This window comes from Orcinus orca, chromosome 3 (assembly GCF_937001465.1).
Source record: "Orcinus orca chromosome 3, mOrcOrc1.1, whole genome shotgun sequence".
In the NCBI taxonomy this organism is placed as follows: Eukaryota; Metazoa; Chordata; class Mammalia; order Artiodactyla; family Delphinidae; genus Orcinus; species Orcinus orca.
The window spans coordinates 124,702,355-124,718,471 of record NC_064561.1 but is presented as its reverse complement, the minus strand read 5'-3'; the positions used below and the strand labels follow the sequence as shown (position 1 = coordinate 124,718,471).

Below are 16,117 nucleotides of genomic sequence, written 5' to 3'. Positions count from 1 at the left end.
ACCATCACCCACTAGCAATGACAACTCTAATTGTGAGCAGACTGTGCCACAGCCAGAGAGGCTGATGCAATCCCCGGAACCCACCTCTGCACTTTCAGATCCCAGCTCTTAGCTGACAGGATGCCAGCTTAGCCAGTTGGTCCTGATAGCCCTTGTGCTTTGCCAGGTGAGCCAGCAGAAGCCCTCAAGGCCAAAGAGGCAGAATATCTGATGAGGCTGGAGTCAGGTGAGCCATCATAGCCACTAAGAGTGGACGAGCCACTCAGGCTCATTTTTCTCCTCTGTCAAATGATGGAGTTGGACTGGAGAAGGGCTGCATTTCCTTCTAGGCTTCTCTGGAATTGAAGATTATCTCGGTTCTTGTGTTGGAAGTTTTGTTTATCTTAAATAAGGAAGCTGAATGCTGGTAGTAAGGATTTTCCATTTGCAAGAGGTAAGTAACTTTATTTTTAATTATAAAGGTAATTTATGCTTGATATAGAAAAGTTATAGCAATGCAGAAGTGTAAAAAGTGTATAACTCCCACAACCAGTGGTAAGTCATCAGTCAGGCTAATTGCTTTCCCCATCCCCTGAACAGGCTACTGGTGCTCCCATTAGCCATCTATTTTGAAGGAGAGGTTAAGATTCTGAAAGTCAATCTTTGCTTATTTTAGTGGTTCTAACAATTGGTGAAACTGAAGAGTGACATTTGTAGAAGTTTTTTTTTTCTTCCAAAAAGTCCAGATTCAAATCTTATAACCCAACTTATAAATCCACATGAAGAAGTTAAATTTCAATACTTAAAAGAAAAATCATACTATTATTAGAGTAATACAAAAATTGCAAGAGACAAAAGAATAAAATACATTAAAATGTTAATAGCAGTCTAAGGTGACAGGACTTCGGGGGATTTTTTTCAGCTTTTCTTCGTAGAGTGGGGCATTGCATTTTTATTAATTGTGTAGTAAAGAAAATAATTTTAAGAAAAGTGTTCCTGATAATGACATACTAGGTGATTGGATTCAAACCAAACAGCCCAATAACTGACACTTATTAAATCTTTATTGACTAAACAGCTTTTTAAAATTTACTGCTGCTTCCTTTTAGGCTATTTTTTGTTAGGAATTCTACTTAGAGGATTAAAGATAAATGAATAATTATATTAATAATTTGAGAAGACTTGTGAAAATCTTAAAGACATTGAGTTCAATGCCTCAAATACTTATTGAGCAGCTGTTACAGGCAAGTCACTGTGGGAGCAGAAGGATGAGTGAACTCCATCCTTACTCCCAAGGGCTCAGGCAAGGGAGGTAAGACAGGAACCCACAGAGCCACACGCTAGATGGCCTTTCTAAGGGTTTTGAGATACAAAATGCTGAGAGTCCAGAGAAGTAAAGAATCATCTCTGAATGATGAGGAATCCAGGAAAGCTTCATGTAGGCAGTCGAATTTGAGCTAGGTCTTAGAATGGGCAGGATTTTTCATACTTAGAAATTGAAGGGGCTTTTTTAAGTGGAGGAAAGGCAAACAGGCACAGAGGTGCCAAGCACCAGGGCATGTCAGAAGAACGAGGAGTCCAGTTTGGCCAAAGCACACAGCATGTGTAAGGGAAGGGACAGATAAGACTGGTACAGGGGTCGAGGAGACTTGAACGTCAAGCCACAAAGCTAGAGCTTGTAGATGATGGGTGATCTTGGGGGTCCTTTGAGCAGGCAATGTGATACAATCAATGTCAGCTTAGGACAGTTCCTTTGGCCAAGTAGGGGACAGTGTGGGAAGACAAGGATGGGAAGATGAATCCCAGATGAATGATAAATGGGGCCTGAGCTGAGCAGGTGGCATCAGAAGGAAGACAGCTGTGATACTTTGTAGAAATAGACTCAATAGATCAGGGGCCTAGGATTCAGTGAGACTGGTGCTCAAATCCCACTCTGCCGCTTCATTACTTAGTTACCCTGAGCCTGTCTCTTCTCCTCTACAAAATGGGTGTAAGAGTAATTATATCATGGGGTTGCTGCATAGTAGGCAGAGGCAGTTATTCTTGTGAAGCATTTTAGCACAGCTCTGGCATGGTGAGTGCTCAGTACATGTTAATGTCACTGATGGTACTACCTGGAGTTGGAGTTAGGAAGGAAACAGGTGTCAGCTCCGGTGACTGAGTAACAAGGCCGACAGTACAGCAGCTGGGAGCATGGCATCTGCAGGTAGAGACTGTATTTGGAACCCGACTCAACTACTTACCAGCTTTAATCTCATACAAGCCACTTAACCCCTCTCTGTTTCCTTAGCTGTAAAATGGGCATAGTATTAATACCCGCCCCCCAAGGAGCTGCTGTGGAAATAAAGTGAGATAATACATGTAAATGTACCTGATACATTTTAAGAGCCCAGTAGTTATTAGTTATTGGGTCAGGGGTGGAGATGCAGAGTTGAATAGAATTACCCCTACCATCTCCTGTGGCAAGATATGCAAGTAGAGGTGGAGACATGCTGCAGGGGACTGGCCATGAAGGACAGACCCGGAAGAACACTAAAGGCTGGAGGTAGTCAGGAGTCGCTGGCACAGAGGTGATTATTGTACCTCTACGGGTACATGAACCAAGATTGGGTACATAAATTGGCCTAAGGAAACAATCAGATAAATCCAGAATACAGGACGTCTATAAGACATACATAAGATGGCCGGGACTTTTTAAAAAGTAAATGTCATGGAAAAAAAATAGTAAGGGGGCTGTTCTAGACTAAAAGAGACTAGGGTTATAATCAAAAGTAATGTGTGAATCTTAACTGGGCCCTGTTTTTTAGAAAAGAGAAAAAGACACTCTTGGGACAGTTAGGGAATTTCAATTAAGGAATCTGTCTTAGAGGCTATTGGGATAAACATGCTGAAATACCTTAGGGATGAAATGCCATGCATGTTTGGGGTGGAGGGAAGAAAAATAAATATGGCAAAAATGTTAACAACTGTTTAGGTGGAGGGTATATGTGGGTATTCATTGTACTAGCTTTTCAACTTTTTCTGGATGCTTGAACATTTTCAAATTCTCAGAAAAATGAGGAAAAAAGAGACCTGAAGAAAAACTGTTTGGAAATCAGTCTACATCAGGAAAAGGAATTCTCTGGAGGAAAAGCAAGTTCCATCTACCAAAGGAAAAATTTCAAGAAGGGAGAGATTAAGCAAAATGAAGGCTGAAAATAAATCATCATATTCAGCCATTGTGAGACTGTAGCGGCTTCTAAGAGTCCAGTGTAGCATGAAAAGCTGACCACGAGTGAAGGAGTAAGGAGTGGGGAGGAAATATAAGCAGCAAGGACTGCTCGACAGTCTTTGCTTAGGGGGTGCTCAGTTGGGAGCATCCAGGCTGGGGGAGTCTTTCTTTTCAGTCCAAGGAAGACTGGGGCATTGCTAAAGAGGAAGACTCTGAAGAAAGGGAGGGAATGAGAGAGGAAAAGAGGTAACGTTGTGGAGGAAGGGCCCAGGAAAGGTGGAAGAGGAATGGATGAAAACATGAGAGGAGGAGGTGGCCTCAGATGGGAGGGTGCCTTCCCCTTGGCCCAGGAGTGAGGACTGTGAAGACGTGGGGGCAGAAGCTCCCTTCCTAATAACAAGGAGGGATGGGGTCATGTCTTGCTAGTAAGGCGGCAGGTGTGAGGCAGTTAAGTGGGGAAACAGCACAGCTGCCACTGGCTCTGAAACGGGAAAAATGAGGGCGGAGGTAAGATAGGGTGATTGGTACTGCCGGGCAAGCTGGGGAGGGGAGCAAAAAGAGGGCTTCTCCAGGACTGCCTTCCTAAGGCACTAGAAATGACAGGGTAATGAGCAGTCTTGGAAACTCTCCCGTTCAGAAATTGGCGCTGGGCAAAGACTACTCATCAATGATTTACTCATTAGGAAATGAGGAAAACTTTTTTTGGGTAAAAATGCTTTATCATTTCCATGCACCCTCTGCCCTGGGTTGCCCTGGGTACAGCCACCTGGTGTGATAGTCTTTGGTGTGTAAGGAAGCTCCTGTCCTTTCAAAGTCACCAGGCACAATATGGCCATGGCTCCAGGTGATCTAGGTTCACAGGGCTGTTGGAGCTCTCATTCCAAAGGCAGTCAGAGGAAAACCACCCCCTGCACGGATGCCACTAAACGCCACTAGCATTGGAGGCCGCTGGAGCTTGCGCTCCCAGGCACCCCGGAGGACCACGGAGTGATTTTTGGTTCTGCCTGGCCTCCGAAGTGCTTCTCAAGACCCCACATTTGGCGATTTCGATTCGGCAGAGAGGCAACGGACCTGAGATCTCGCTCCCAGGTGAGGCTGAAGACGCCGGTCCGCACTTTTTGAGTAGGGCTGGCCGGGGGTGGGTGGGTGGGAGCGGCTAAAACCTACAGGAAGACCTTCGTGATGACGTAGCCGTCCCTGGGGTCCCCCTCGGGTTCCTCTTTGAGCGGAGCGTGCAGCAGGGCCGAGCCCAAGGCCAAGGCGCCCTCCCGGCGGCTCACTTCCCGCAGCCGCGCCTGCAGAGCCTCCCTCTCGGCCTGCAGCTCCCGGCGCGCCTGGGCCGCCGCGCGCTCCTCCTCCTGCAGCGCCCGCCGCCTGCGCTCCAGGGCGCGCTCGCCCTGCTCCACGGCCGCCTCGCGCCGCGCCAGCTCGCGCTCCCGCAGGCTGCCGCGCACTGCCAGCGCGCCCATCTGCTCCAGCAGGCGCGCCCAGTCGCCCTCGGCGGCCGCGGCGGGGCCGGGGGCAGCGGGCGGCGAGCGGCGGGCGGTGCTCTCCGCCAGCTCCCGCCGGTGCGCGCTCCTCAAGTGCTTCCACAGCGCAGCGGTGCCCGCGTGCCAGCCCGGGCCGCGGCCCACCTGCTCCCCGCACAGCCGGCAGGTGGCCCAGGGGCCCGACGCGTGGCCGGGGCGCGCCGGCGCCAGGTGGAAGTACCCCCAGGCCTCGGAGTACGGCGCCCCCAGGCGGCCTGCAGCCGCGTCCGGCCCGCCCGTCTCTTCCATGGTCACGGCCGGCTCGTCGCTCCTCATTCTCTAGGCAGCGCCTGCACCGAGGGACACAGGGTAAGACGACCACAAAATTACATGTGCACACGGACACACGCTCCAACACACAACTTCTAGGACGAGAGTTAGCCTGTCAAGAAACCATGACTCCCTCTCACTACTGATAAAAATACTGCGGTTAGTTTGGGTAGATGCTTGCGTTTCTTTTTCAGTAGGTATTAACCGTTGATTCTTCGGGGGCGGGGGGAAGGTAGAAAATGCCTAGCCCTTCTTTCCTTAACCAGGAATTTTCTTCGAAATTTATTGGATTCCCTGGCTCACAGGTACTAAGACTAAAATTGGGAAGCCAAGCTTCTCATAAGAATAAGCTAAATAAGTGCTGTATGTATATGTTAGTTTTAACTAGTCTCCTTTACGCTCTTTAAAAAAAAAAACGAGCAAGGCTCCCTTTTGAATTCTTCTCGCAGTGTTGCACAAGAAAGGAGTGGGGGAAAAAAGTTTCAGGAATGAAAATTTTCTTAGGCTTTAAGGGTGACAGTGCTAGGACTGAGCAGCTTTTCAAAAAGCTTTCAAGGAGACAACTGTTTTCAAGGTAAAAATATCTTTGTTTTTGTGATTTTAAAAACGATGTGCTTATGAGAAACATGGACTGCTAAGAATCATTAAAATGTTTTAAAAATACGCACATTTAGAAAACAGCAATATACAAAGCAGTTTTCTAAACTTTTACCTTCAAATCAGGCGGTGGGCTGTCTCTATCATTGCCTCAGGGTTTCTAGCCAGCCCAGGTTCTCAGGTGGAAACACTGCAGTGTGGCTTCTGAGTTCTCAAGAAACATCAGCAGTGCTAGGAGTAAATTCAGAGGACAGACGGTGGAGTAAAAGAAATTCAATTAAACAGCCCTGAAAGTAGATACTAGAAATCCTGGATGGTGCCATGTCCCTCTGGTGTTCATTCTGCCGACCCTCTCATAGGTGCTCCAGTCATAAAAAAAAATAAAATTAGTTTTCTATATTGCTTATCCCAACTAAATGGCCCGCACTCTATATTTGCAAGACAAAAAGCTTGGTGGATTCTCTTAATTAAGGAAGAAAAATAGAAGTAATAGCTGTTTGCTTTGTCCAACAAATACCTGTAGTTAAAGGGATCCAAATACAACACAGTGCCTATCTCTGCCAGGTCTTTTCTATTAAGAAAACATTTCCCACTGTTATAACCTATCAAATGAGGGGGGAGATAGAAAAGGTGAATTTTCTTCTTTAAAAAATAACTTCACTGGGCTTCCCTGGTGGCACAGTGGTTGAGAGTCCGCCTGCCGATGCAGGGGACACGGGTTCGTGCCCTGGTCCGGAAGATCCCACATGCCGCGGAGCGGCTGGGCCCGTGAGCCATGGCCGCTGAGCCTGCGCGTCCGGAGCCTGTGCTCTGTAACGGGAGAGGCCACAACAGTGTGAGGCCCGCGTACCGCAAAAAAAACAAAACAAAACTTCACAAAGGGTCAAATGTGTGATTCTAGAAAATTTGCTTTGAAAGTTTAAAAATAATAATAGAATATATGACAGACTTGGAGCTCTCCTGAGAACTTATTTCATCGGGAAAATTCAGGCCGAGGTGGGAGAATAATGGACAATGAGATAGCCAGTGCCCGCTCCTACTGTCAGGTTTTGAACCAGCAGCAGTGGAGATGATGAAGTTCCAGAATCTCTTTTATTAAAGGCAACTAGGGATGACTGAAGACAAAGATGAAAACAGGAAAAATATGTTGCTTTAATAATAGTATTTAGTGAACCTTTTAATTCAGTTGCTAATAGTCTTGTTACAGATGCGTTACACTTTTCTAAACCTCATTTGTTTTTTTCCCACCAAGCAAGTCCACTGAGATCAGGCAGGACATTTAACATATCTCTTGAATTAAAAAAAAAAAAAAGAATGAATTTACCAGAATCATCCAAAAAAACAATAAGTACCAGGCCTCTTCTAACAAAAGAAATAGCTATTTACGTATCTTCTGATATGAGGCATTGGTTTGAATATGGTTACCCATGATAATTAGTATAAAAGGTCATTAGAAATTAAAGGCTAGATTTCCCCCAAGAGATTTACTAAATCACTAAAGTCCCCAAAGCCGGAGTGGTGGGATGAGGAGGGGAGTTACAGACCCCCTTCAAGGATAACTTTTTTGCGGTTAGTAAACATTGTGTTTAGTAAACAGAACCAGATTTTAGTCTTAGAGATGTTTTTTGTTATCCAGCTTTACTTAAAATTTTTTTCTACATTTCTTTTTTCTTTTTTTTAGAATTCCATTCCTTCTAAATTAGAATCTTACCTTTCCAGAGTGTGCCCTTTTTTAAAATTACTAGACATACACAAAAGTGGAGAGAATAGTAGTATTATGAGTGCCTATATTTACTTTATAAATTAAAAGAGATTTAATTTCTTCAAAATCTGGGATGCCCAGAGGAGTGCCACATACAGGAGTGGCATCTGTTCTAAGACTTAAGGTGGAAAACGGGGATGAGAAGCACTGATCACTGATTTTGATGTCTTAATCCTTTAGACTTAGTGGAGCCCTCATCTGAGCCAGGGACAAGCAGCACCACAAGTGTTGGCCAGCAGAGTGCTGCCCCTCTGAGGGCGGCAGAGGGACCTCCTATGCCCTGGCAAGCCTTCACTCTCGGAGGTCTTAACCGGTGGAAGACAGCATGGTTCAGAACTGCCTCACCTTCTCAGCCCTCCGACCACAGCTACATTCTGGCTCAAAAGAGTCTTCTGTTCAGACTCAGTCTCTAAAGAGTGACCAGCAGTAACTGTGGCCACAAGTCGTTCCTAGCAGAGCCTTCCTAGGTCTGCTAAGCAATCCCTGAGCTCATTTCAACCATCCCTACAGTGCAGAGGGAGAGAAGCTTGGCTTGGAAGTCAGCTTGGCTTGGGAGAGAAGTCTTAGAATCTTCAGCCACGACCCTAATATACAAAGAGCTCTTACAAACTGAGAAGAAAAAGACAAACAAGCCAATTGAAAAATGGGCAAGAAATATGAGTAGGCAAATGACCCAAGAGCAAAATCAGATGGCCAGGAAATTTGTGAAAAGATGCACACCACTTATATTCAGGGAAGTGCTATTAAAGTAACAATAAGGTCTCATGTTAGATCCATCACACTAACAAAAATGAAGAGGTCTGTCAGCCAAAGTTGGAAGGGGGGGCAGAGAAAAGGGTATGCTCATGCATTCCTAGTGGAGATATGAAGGCTTTTAGGAAAAGCAATCTGCAATTTCTATTAATTAAAAATAGATATAATTGGGGATCCAACTCCTGGGAATCTGTTCTGTAGAAGTAAAAGTACCAATATGTAAAGTAACATGTATTAGGATGTTTATCATAGTATTATTTAGAATGGCAAAAAACTGGAATCAAGAGAATGGCTACCAGCAGGAAAATGGCTGGGTAAATAATGTGTAGTCACCTCAGGGAATATTATGCTGCCATTAAAAAGGATGGATTGGAGCTCTGTCAGGGGGATGTCTGGAGGAACTGTTTAGGGAGAAAAGCAAGGTGCATAAAGGTGTGTATAATATGATCTCACTCTTATTAAATAATTAGATCTGTATAGGATATACAGATTAATGATTTTTTATAAATATGAAGAAAAATGAGATACACTATGGGTTGAGGGGGTTGCAGCTGATGTGAAAGGAGAAGGGGCAGAGGTAAAGACAAAAGGAAAAGAAAAAGTGCTGAGAAAGCATGTACGTGATCATGTGTATACATTTAGGTAGAGTATATATATGGCAGGGTCTATACATAAATAAAAAGTAATTTTATAAAACAATCCTCAAGCATGTGAGCTCAGGCAGGCCTAGGCAGCCTTAACTCTGGAGACTGGAGGGAACAGTCCCATGGGGCATAGTGCACTGCCATCTGGCCCTGGAGGGATCCCAATGTGTGAGCTTGCTCAGTGTGGGTGGTTCCTGCCTGAGCAGGTCCCTGCCTGAGCAGAAGGAGATTCTATATCGACGTAAGATGGAGGGTGCCATGGGAGGGCAGCACACCTCACTCATCTCCCCGGCATAGGGCCTGCATAGGGCAGGCACTCAGGGGACACTGCATTAAATGAAATGAGCCCAACTTTACCTTTCTTAGCCCCAGCTCACCGGAGTCTCTATCTCCCCATCTGTCAGGAGAAATGATAAGATTAGCTGCCCCTAATAGGTGGCTGAAATCAGATAACGCACGAGATGTCACTGTTGGACTCGCCAGTGCTATATCAATTCAAAGCATGAACAAAAGGAAGCTCCCAGTAGTTACTATTCAAACATGCCTACACGAAGTTCTTAGTGGCTAAAAGGGAGTGCTGTTTTTCTCTTTAACATATTCTGTTATTCAATAGAGGAAGTAGTTTAAGTTGGAAGAATTCTCTTGGGGATTTTTAAATACAAAAAGCAAATTAAAAAGAATCATAGCTCCACTTCCCCACCCCCAACCAAATTTATTTTCACTTCCTCAGTTGATCTTCCTGCAAAATAGGTGGCTCATCACTCAGATAGAAGATGAAAGGGAGGCCTAGTTAGCTGGGGTCCTGTGATACGCATTTCTTCCTTACCAAGTACTGCCCCAAAACCGAACACCTATTAACTTGTATGGTTAGCTAACAAGAAGAAAACGAAAAGTAAAAGCTCTCTTAATTTTCCTTAAACAATTGAAAAACTACCAGAAAGTTGCCAATGAATGATTATGTCGTTTACGTCCGTTCACTTCATCCACTCTTTCATTCAAACTCTCCTTGTGTACCTGATCAGGGCCAGGCACGTGCTTGCTGCCCAGGATGCCAAGAGGAGCACCACATAGTCCCTGCCCTCTGGAAGCCTACCATCTGGTGGGGAGAGATGCTTCAAGATGCTGACACCCATGGTAAAGATCAGAGCAGTGTTCACTCATGAAGAGTGGGGAAGCGTGGGCTTGGGGACCCTAACACAAAGGTTCATGCAGATACACGTGCTTAAGCATTCTTTCCCTTCCCCACCTTGCTCAGGGTACAACATTCACTAAAACGCATCACCATTAGTGCTGACTCTAATAAATAAAGTACCAGTTCTTTAGTTGTATAATTAGGCTTCCAAGCTTATATTTTAAATAAAATTTTTTGAGGCTAAATAAATGCACTGCTAGCATGAAATTAATTTAACAGTGGAAATTTTTGAGTCCAATTTCAGGGGGAAAAAAGCTGAAAAAAAAAGTAGATTTTAGTTATTTCTTGGAAAGGGAGAGAGTAGTATTAATGGTATGATGCCTCTGAATTCTATGATGAGTTTCATTCCAGTATCCATTATCTGGAAGGGATGATACGAAGTCTAAGCTGCTGGAAGATAAGACATTCATATTAATTACCTCTGCACTTGATGTTCTCTGAAGAAGTTTTATTCTTCTAATAACTTATCAGATTAAAACCCATATTCCTCAATGTGATCTCCCTGAATACCAATATAGAGAATAAAGGAAGAGATCAGAACCTGGATGAATACTTTGTGTAAATATGGGTGTATACATACAATGTATGATTATAACATTGAGAATCATCCTATAAACCACCCACAAAAGTTAGTTTTATTATTTTACACTTGTGCTTGTACACATACAAAATATCAGGCAGGCTAAATGTCAAAGAACCAGGCAGTGTTCTCAGAAAATCACAGAAAGCTCTATTTGTCCTTCCATGGTCAAGTCTAATCGCTTTAGTTGGATTAATCTAGCAGAGTTACAAACAAATATGTGTAGATTGAGCCTGGCTGGATCTTAGGTGAGAAATTCACCCTAATGTCAAATCCACACAGACTTATGTGAAAACACTAAAAACATTTTTATCCACCAGTAACTTTAATCAAAGCAGAATATAATAATTAAAACAAATAATTAGCCTTGACAACTGAGGTATCAAGGAAACTACCGTTCATCTGTTACCTGTCCATCTCTGTTGAAATATTAATTTACTGCCATATATTAATCTATTTATAAACAAATCTAGACAGTTAGAAAAATTAGTCTATAGTCACCAGGCTGAAGGCTTAGTTGAAGTAAAAATGCTTCCAAACTGTAAAGGATGGATACCTCAGGGAATAAAGGGTTAAGTGTGAAAAAACTTGGAAAAATGTTACACATGGGCTGTAAAAAATGTACTGGACCCACAGCTAATGAACTGGTAAATCAGAGATGTTCTCTAAATGTCATAAGCCAAAATTTTAGATACTTCTTCCATTAGCTAAAAGGCTGAGAAACGCTCTCTATTAATGTATTTTTTTTAATGAAAATTGTGAAGCTTCCTCCCTAAGTGGACCTTTATTTCAGGCCTACATTATTTTATTTAATACATGTGTTCCTAAAAAGAAGGGTGTTGATCCATTTTCATCATGTAAGATGCATTATTTAATGTGAATTAGTGGGATTTAAAGCTGCCCTACTTTGAAGAGCTCTGTAACAAAGAGTTTTTAATTAAGAATTACGTGGTATTGGCTCTTGGTCTTTGCATACATTGTTGTATACTTTTCTTTGTCAGCTGCCTCAAGCTAGTTTTGGCTAAAAAATGTGTATAAATAATTACATTAATGAAAAGTACAGAAAATGATTACCCTAATATGTCAATTTATTAAGCTATTTCGACAACAGTTTCTCTTAAACACCGCATCTTTGTAGTCTTAGCTAATTAGAAGTTTGGATGGTAGCAGGTACTTTTTTTTTTTTTTTTTCTTTCAAGGAGGGAAAACTAACTTTGCTTGGTAAACTTCGGGCATTAAGTTAGTGTAAGTGATTATAGCAAACTGCTCCTGTATGTTCCTGAAGGATCAGAAAATTCCTTTGTTTGAGCACGGTGGGGATCGGCGTCTTTGTTTGAGCATCTGGCTTGCATTCGGTTTCTCCCCAAAGTGGGGAACATTCAGAAAGTCTCAATTAGAGAAAGGGCCGCCAACCACTTGCCCTGTTAAAGGACTGACTGCAATAAGGCAACTTTAATAAAGGGAGAGCACATGACTTTCGATATTCCTGAATAACTTTTTTGAAGGGAGACTGTAGAGCAGGAGCAAAAATGAGGTGCATAAAGAAACTGAACCGGGCGTTACGCAGAATCCCGGGTCCAAACGCATCTTTTACAATAACGGTAATCCCACCACCGCGGAGGGCATGCCCGGCACCCCATGCACTAGCAAGCCTGCGCGTCTGCGTCTGCGGGGCGCTGGCGCTCTGCGATCCCCCGCCAGGCCCCCGGCTGGTCCCAGCTCACTCCGCCGCCCCCAGGCAGCTTCCCGCGATCCCTCACCTGTCCCCCGGGACTCCCCAGTCTCCCGTGGGCACACGCCGCCGTGAGTCTCGCAGCCCACACTCACCCCATCACCCCCGAAGCGGGAGTTGGGCTGGGTGTCTGGGATCGCCGATCCCCTCCAGGATCCTCGCAGACATTTTGTCCTGTGCGGAAACCTCAGCGCCGCGTCCCCCTTAAAGACACAGCGCTCCATTCATGCGCCTGGAGTGGAAAGGGGGGATGGAAACGTGTGACCCGGTGTTGAAAGGGCTGGGGAGTCACTCCCGAACCGTCCAGGTCCATGAGCAACAGACTTGTGTTTGCCCAGGTTTAAAAAAAAAATGATGCAGTAGTTTAGTGATTTTTAAAAATGGAATTACTGTTTTATATCTTTATAGTAACCTTCCAAGACCTGGATTCCTGGGCTTGAGTCTCTGAGTGTAATTTTCATCCTTTCAGGTTCAAGGTGTGCGATGGCACAAGTCGTTAGAAGAAATCCCCTGAACCAAGGTCTGGACAGATAAAGGTAGGGCTCATTGGTGTTCACTAAAACTTAGTAACACTAGCATGGTGTATCAGTCAGCTTTTGGTGGATTATGCTTAGGTAACAAACAACCCCTACAACTCAGTAATTTACAAAAACAAAGATTCATTTTCAAGCAAATTACATCTGCTGCAGGCAGCTTTGGCTCTACTTCACTGGTTTCCTGGCTTGCAGGCTCCAGGTTGAAAGACCAACTTTTTGGGGACACGCTCACTGTGTGCTGGACCCAACCTTGAGGGAGGAGAAATACTGATTTGTAGTGCTTGCTATTTCCATGATGTAAATACTCCCACCATGGCGGGTTTCAGGCTACAAACAGTTTAACAAGGGGCTTGCCAAGTTTCTGGAAATGTAATAATCAGCTCTTATAAACCACTGGCACATGCTGCTCTTAAAACTGAAAACAGCTCACATTCTGTATGCTTCAGTTCTGCTCACCTCAGTTTTGCTCACATTCTATTGACCAAAGCAAGTAACATGACAGGGCCTATCAGTGGGGCCAGAAAGTATATTCCTCTTACAAGGAAGCCTTGCCAGTCACATGACAATGGGTAGAGATTGTATAATCCTTTTAAATGAAATTGAGTAAATAACTGGTTAGAATAATACAATCCGCCTTACATACTTTGGTTTAAGTAATTTCTTTTTGAAAACCTCATTCTTTCTATAAACCAGAGTTTCACAGTCTATTAATGGGGTTTCTCCTTACCATTCCAAGAATGGTTTCAGAAGAAGAAACTGGTTGGATGTCTTCAAAGGGATAGTTTTGTAATGTGAAGGTTAACTATTAGGTTACTACTTTTCTCCCAAAAGATGTCTATACTTATAGCTGAGGACATCTGATTAAAAGTACATAGTATAAATGGATCATATTAAAGCCATCTCTTATGGTTTAATGTAAAAACAAAATTTTAAAGTTTATTGTACCTGACAGTCCTTTTAACAAGAGGCTTTAACACTTTGAGTACCTTAAAAATCCATTTAGCCTTAAACTGACCATGTAATGACACACATGGTATTTTTAAATTCTAGTTAGTGCTATTTGTACCCAAAGCACTAGCCTATACCTGAGTAAGAGTCTTAATTCAAGACACCATTCCTGCCCTCAAGAAGATTACACTCCAGTGAAACAGTAAGACAAATGCAACTCCAGGAAGAAAGTGAAAAATGTAAGAGGAAACCTTCATGTGCCACACTAAATGGAGAAGAGCTACATCTTCTTGAAAGTGGCAGCATTTAACTAAGACCTAAAAAAGAGTAGAATTTGGACTCCTGGAATTATGTTTATTATGCTCGCAAGATGTGTTTTGGATTTATTTTTAAAGTCCAGAGAAAAGGAGCCTGTCTTTTCTGTGTTTAAGTCAATGCTTAAACTTTCCTATAATCTGAAATCTTTCTTGTAGTTTTAAATTAAATTTTAAATCAAATTATAAAATATATCTAAAATATCTAATAACTCTTCTCCTTTGCCCCACACTCTTTGTTCAAATTTCAGCAAGAAAAACACTCTTTAATTCTTATTTTGGTGGTAGCAGTTCCCTTAACTTTCATCATGCTGTTAACAATAAATAAATAAGAGGATCTCATTTCTGTCTTCTGCCCTGGAAGTTGGCAAAGCATAAGGACTTACATTTCATTGATAATGCAGAATATTTACTCTCCAGATTCTTGCCAGAGATTATAGCCTTGAAATCTGCTCTCTAATCCTTATCAAAAACCCAGTTTGAGAAAATTACTTATGGAGCTTGCCTCAAAGACATGAAATTATAGAGCTGTGTATGTGGACCACACTCTTTTGGTACAATACATCCTTCCTATATGTGCTTTTGGTCTGTAGTTTTTTCTTGGATGTTTTTGTCTGGTTTTGGTGTCAGAGTAATACAGTGTTATAAAATGAGAAATATTCCTTCCTCTTTTATTTTTTGGAAGATTTTGTGACTAATTTATATTAATTCTTCTTTAAATGTTTGTTGAGATTCAACAGAGAAGCCATCTGACCTGAGTTTTTCTTTATGGGTAGTGTTTTAGATTACTAATTTGATTTCTTCATTGGTTCTAGGTCTTTTAGATTTCAGTTCCTACTTGAGGCAGTTTTGGTAGTTTGCATCTTTCTAGGAATTTGTCCATTTCATCCAAGTTATCTAATATGTTGGTGTACAGTTGTGCATAGTATTCCTTTTTAATTTCTGTAAGGTTGGTAGTAATGTCTCCTCTTTCACTTCTGGTTCCTATATGTGCTTTTAATGAACTTTCCATTGGGGTCATACCATCTGCCTTCAGTGAGGTAGTTTGTAGGACATAGCTACATAAAATTCATTATCATGATCAGTATCATAATGTCATCGACTACAGTTGTCCACTGTATCCCGCAGTGTTTCTTCTGTAGGACCCAGAGAGAAGACCATTCTCTGATCTCTCATGTCATGGAAAGCTCTGCATCCCATGAACAAATGGAACCTTTGAATCCTGTGGGCACTGTGGTTCATTTATTGGACTGTTTGCTTATTTCAGCTGCTAGGAGGCTGAGTCAAATATGGGATCCCTACGCTATTAGTTTCCTAGGGCTGCTGTAACAGGGTACCACAAACTAAGTGGCTTAAAACAAGAGACATGTATTCTCTTACAGTTCTGGAGGTTAGAAGTCTGAAATCATGGTGCCAGCTGGGCCATCTTCCTCTGAAACCTGTAGGGGAGATTCCTTCCTTGCCTTTCCCTACCTTCTAGTGGTGGCCAGTAATCCCTGGTTTACAGTTTCATCACTCCAATCTCTGCCTTTGTTGCGGCATTCTCCGTGTGTGTGTGTGTGTCCAATCTTCCCTCTTACAAGGACACCAGGATGGAGCTTGGATTAAGCTCTATCCTAATGACCTCAACTTAACTTGATTATATCTGCCAAAACCCTATTTCCAAATAAGGTCACATTCAGAGGCACCCTGGGTTAGGACTTTAACATATTTTTTTTTTGCAGGGGGGACACAATTCAACTCATAACACTCACCTACCAGTTCCATATGGTAAACTTTTCTATGTGCTAACCTTTTATTTTCCTACCTTTATTTTCCTTTTGTCCCAATTCCCTGAATTACTTAGTTTTTCCTTAATTATATGCATCTTTGGCAGTGTCTGAAGGAAAGAAGGCAGAAAGGAAGTGGGAAAGGTGGGAAGAAAAGGGAAAAGAGAGAAAGGGAAGGAGGAAGAAAAGTTTGCCCCCCAAAATCAGACAGAGTTGCAGGAATGGGGACTAAGGGTGGGGAAGACTGGCCGGAAAAGTGTTTTTGCTGTATGGGCTTTGTCAGAGCCTCAGAATTATTCTT

General features: G+C 43.0%; 2 protein-coding genes and 1 non-coding gene across 6 annotated transcripts in view; 1 reads left to right on the top strand and 2 right to left on the bottom strand.

Annotated features, from left to right (window-relative positions):
- Positions 1-410: 410 nt before the first annotated feature.
- On the bottom strand, positions 411-4,995 carry ZBED3 (zinc finger BED-type containing 3). Its single transcript, XM_033430063.2, has one exon. The coding sequence runs from the start codon at positions 4,993-4,995 to the stop codon at positions 4,354-4,356; it is 642 nt and encodes a 213-aa protein (XP_033285954.1). The 3' UTR covers positions 411-4,353.
- Positions 4,889-16,117, top strand: part of PDE8B (phosphodiesterase 8B) — a 385,418-nt gene continuing 374,189 nt past the window's right edge. For 3 of the 4 annotated variants that reach the window (XM_049707742.1, XM_049707743.1, XM_049707739.1), the window contains exons 1-2: positions 4,892-5,028; positions 12,719-12,785. The gene's annotated coding sequence lies outside the window, so the exon portion shown is untranslated. Of the gene's footprint in view, positions 5,029-12,718; positions 12,786-16,117 lie in introns of all 4 variants that reach the window. The other variant, XM_049707740.1, reaches the window with a different exon arrangement.
- Positions 7,571-7,708, bottom strand: LOC117201700 (small nucleolar RNA SNORA47). Its single transcript, XR_004483793.1, has one exon. It is a non-coding gene; the product is annotated as a small nucleolar RNA SNORA47 (small nucleolar RNA).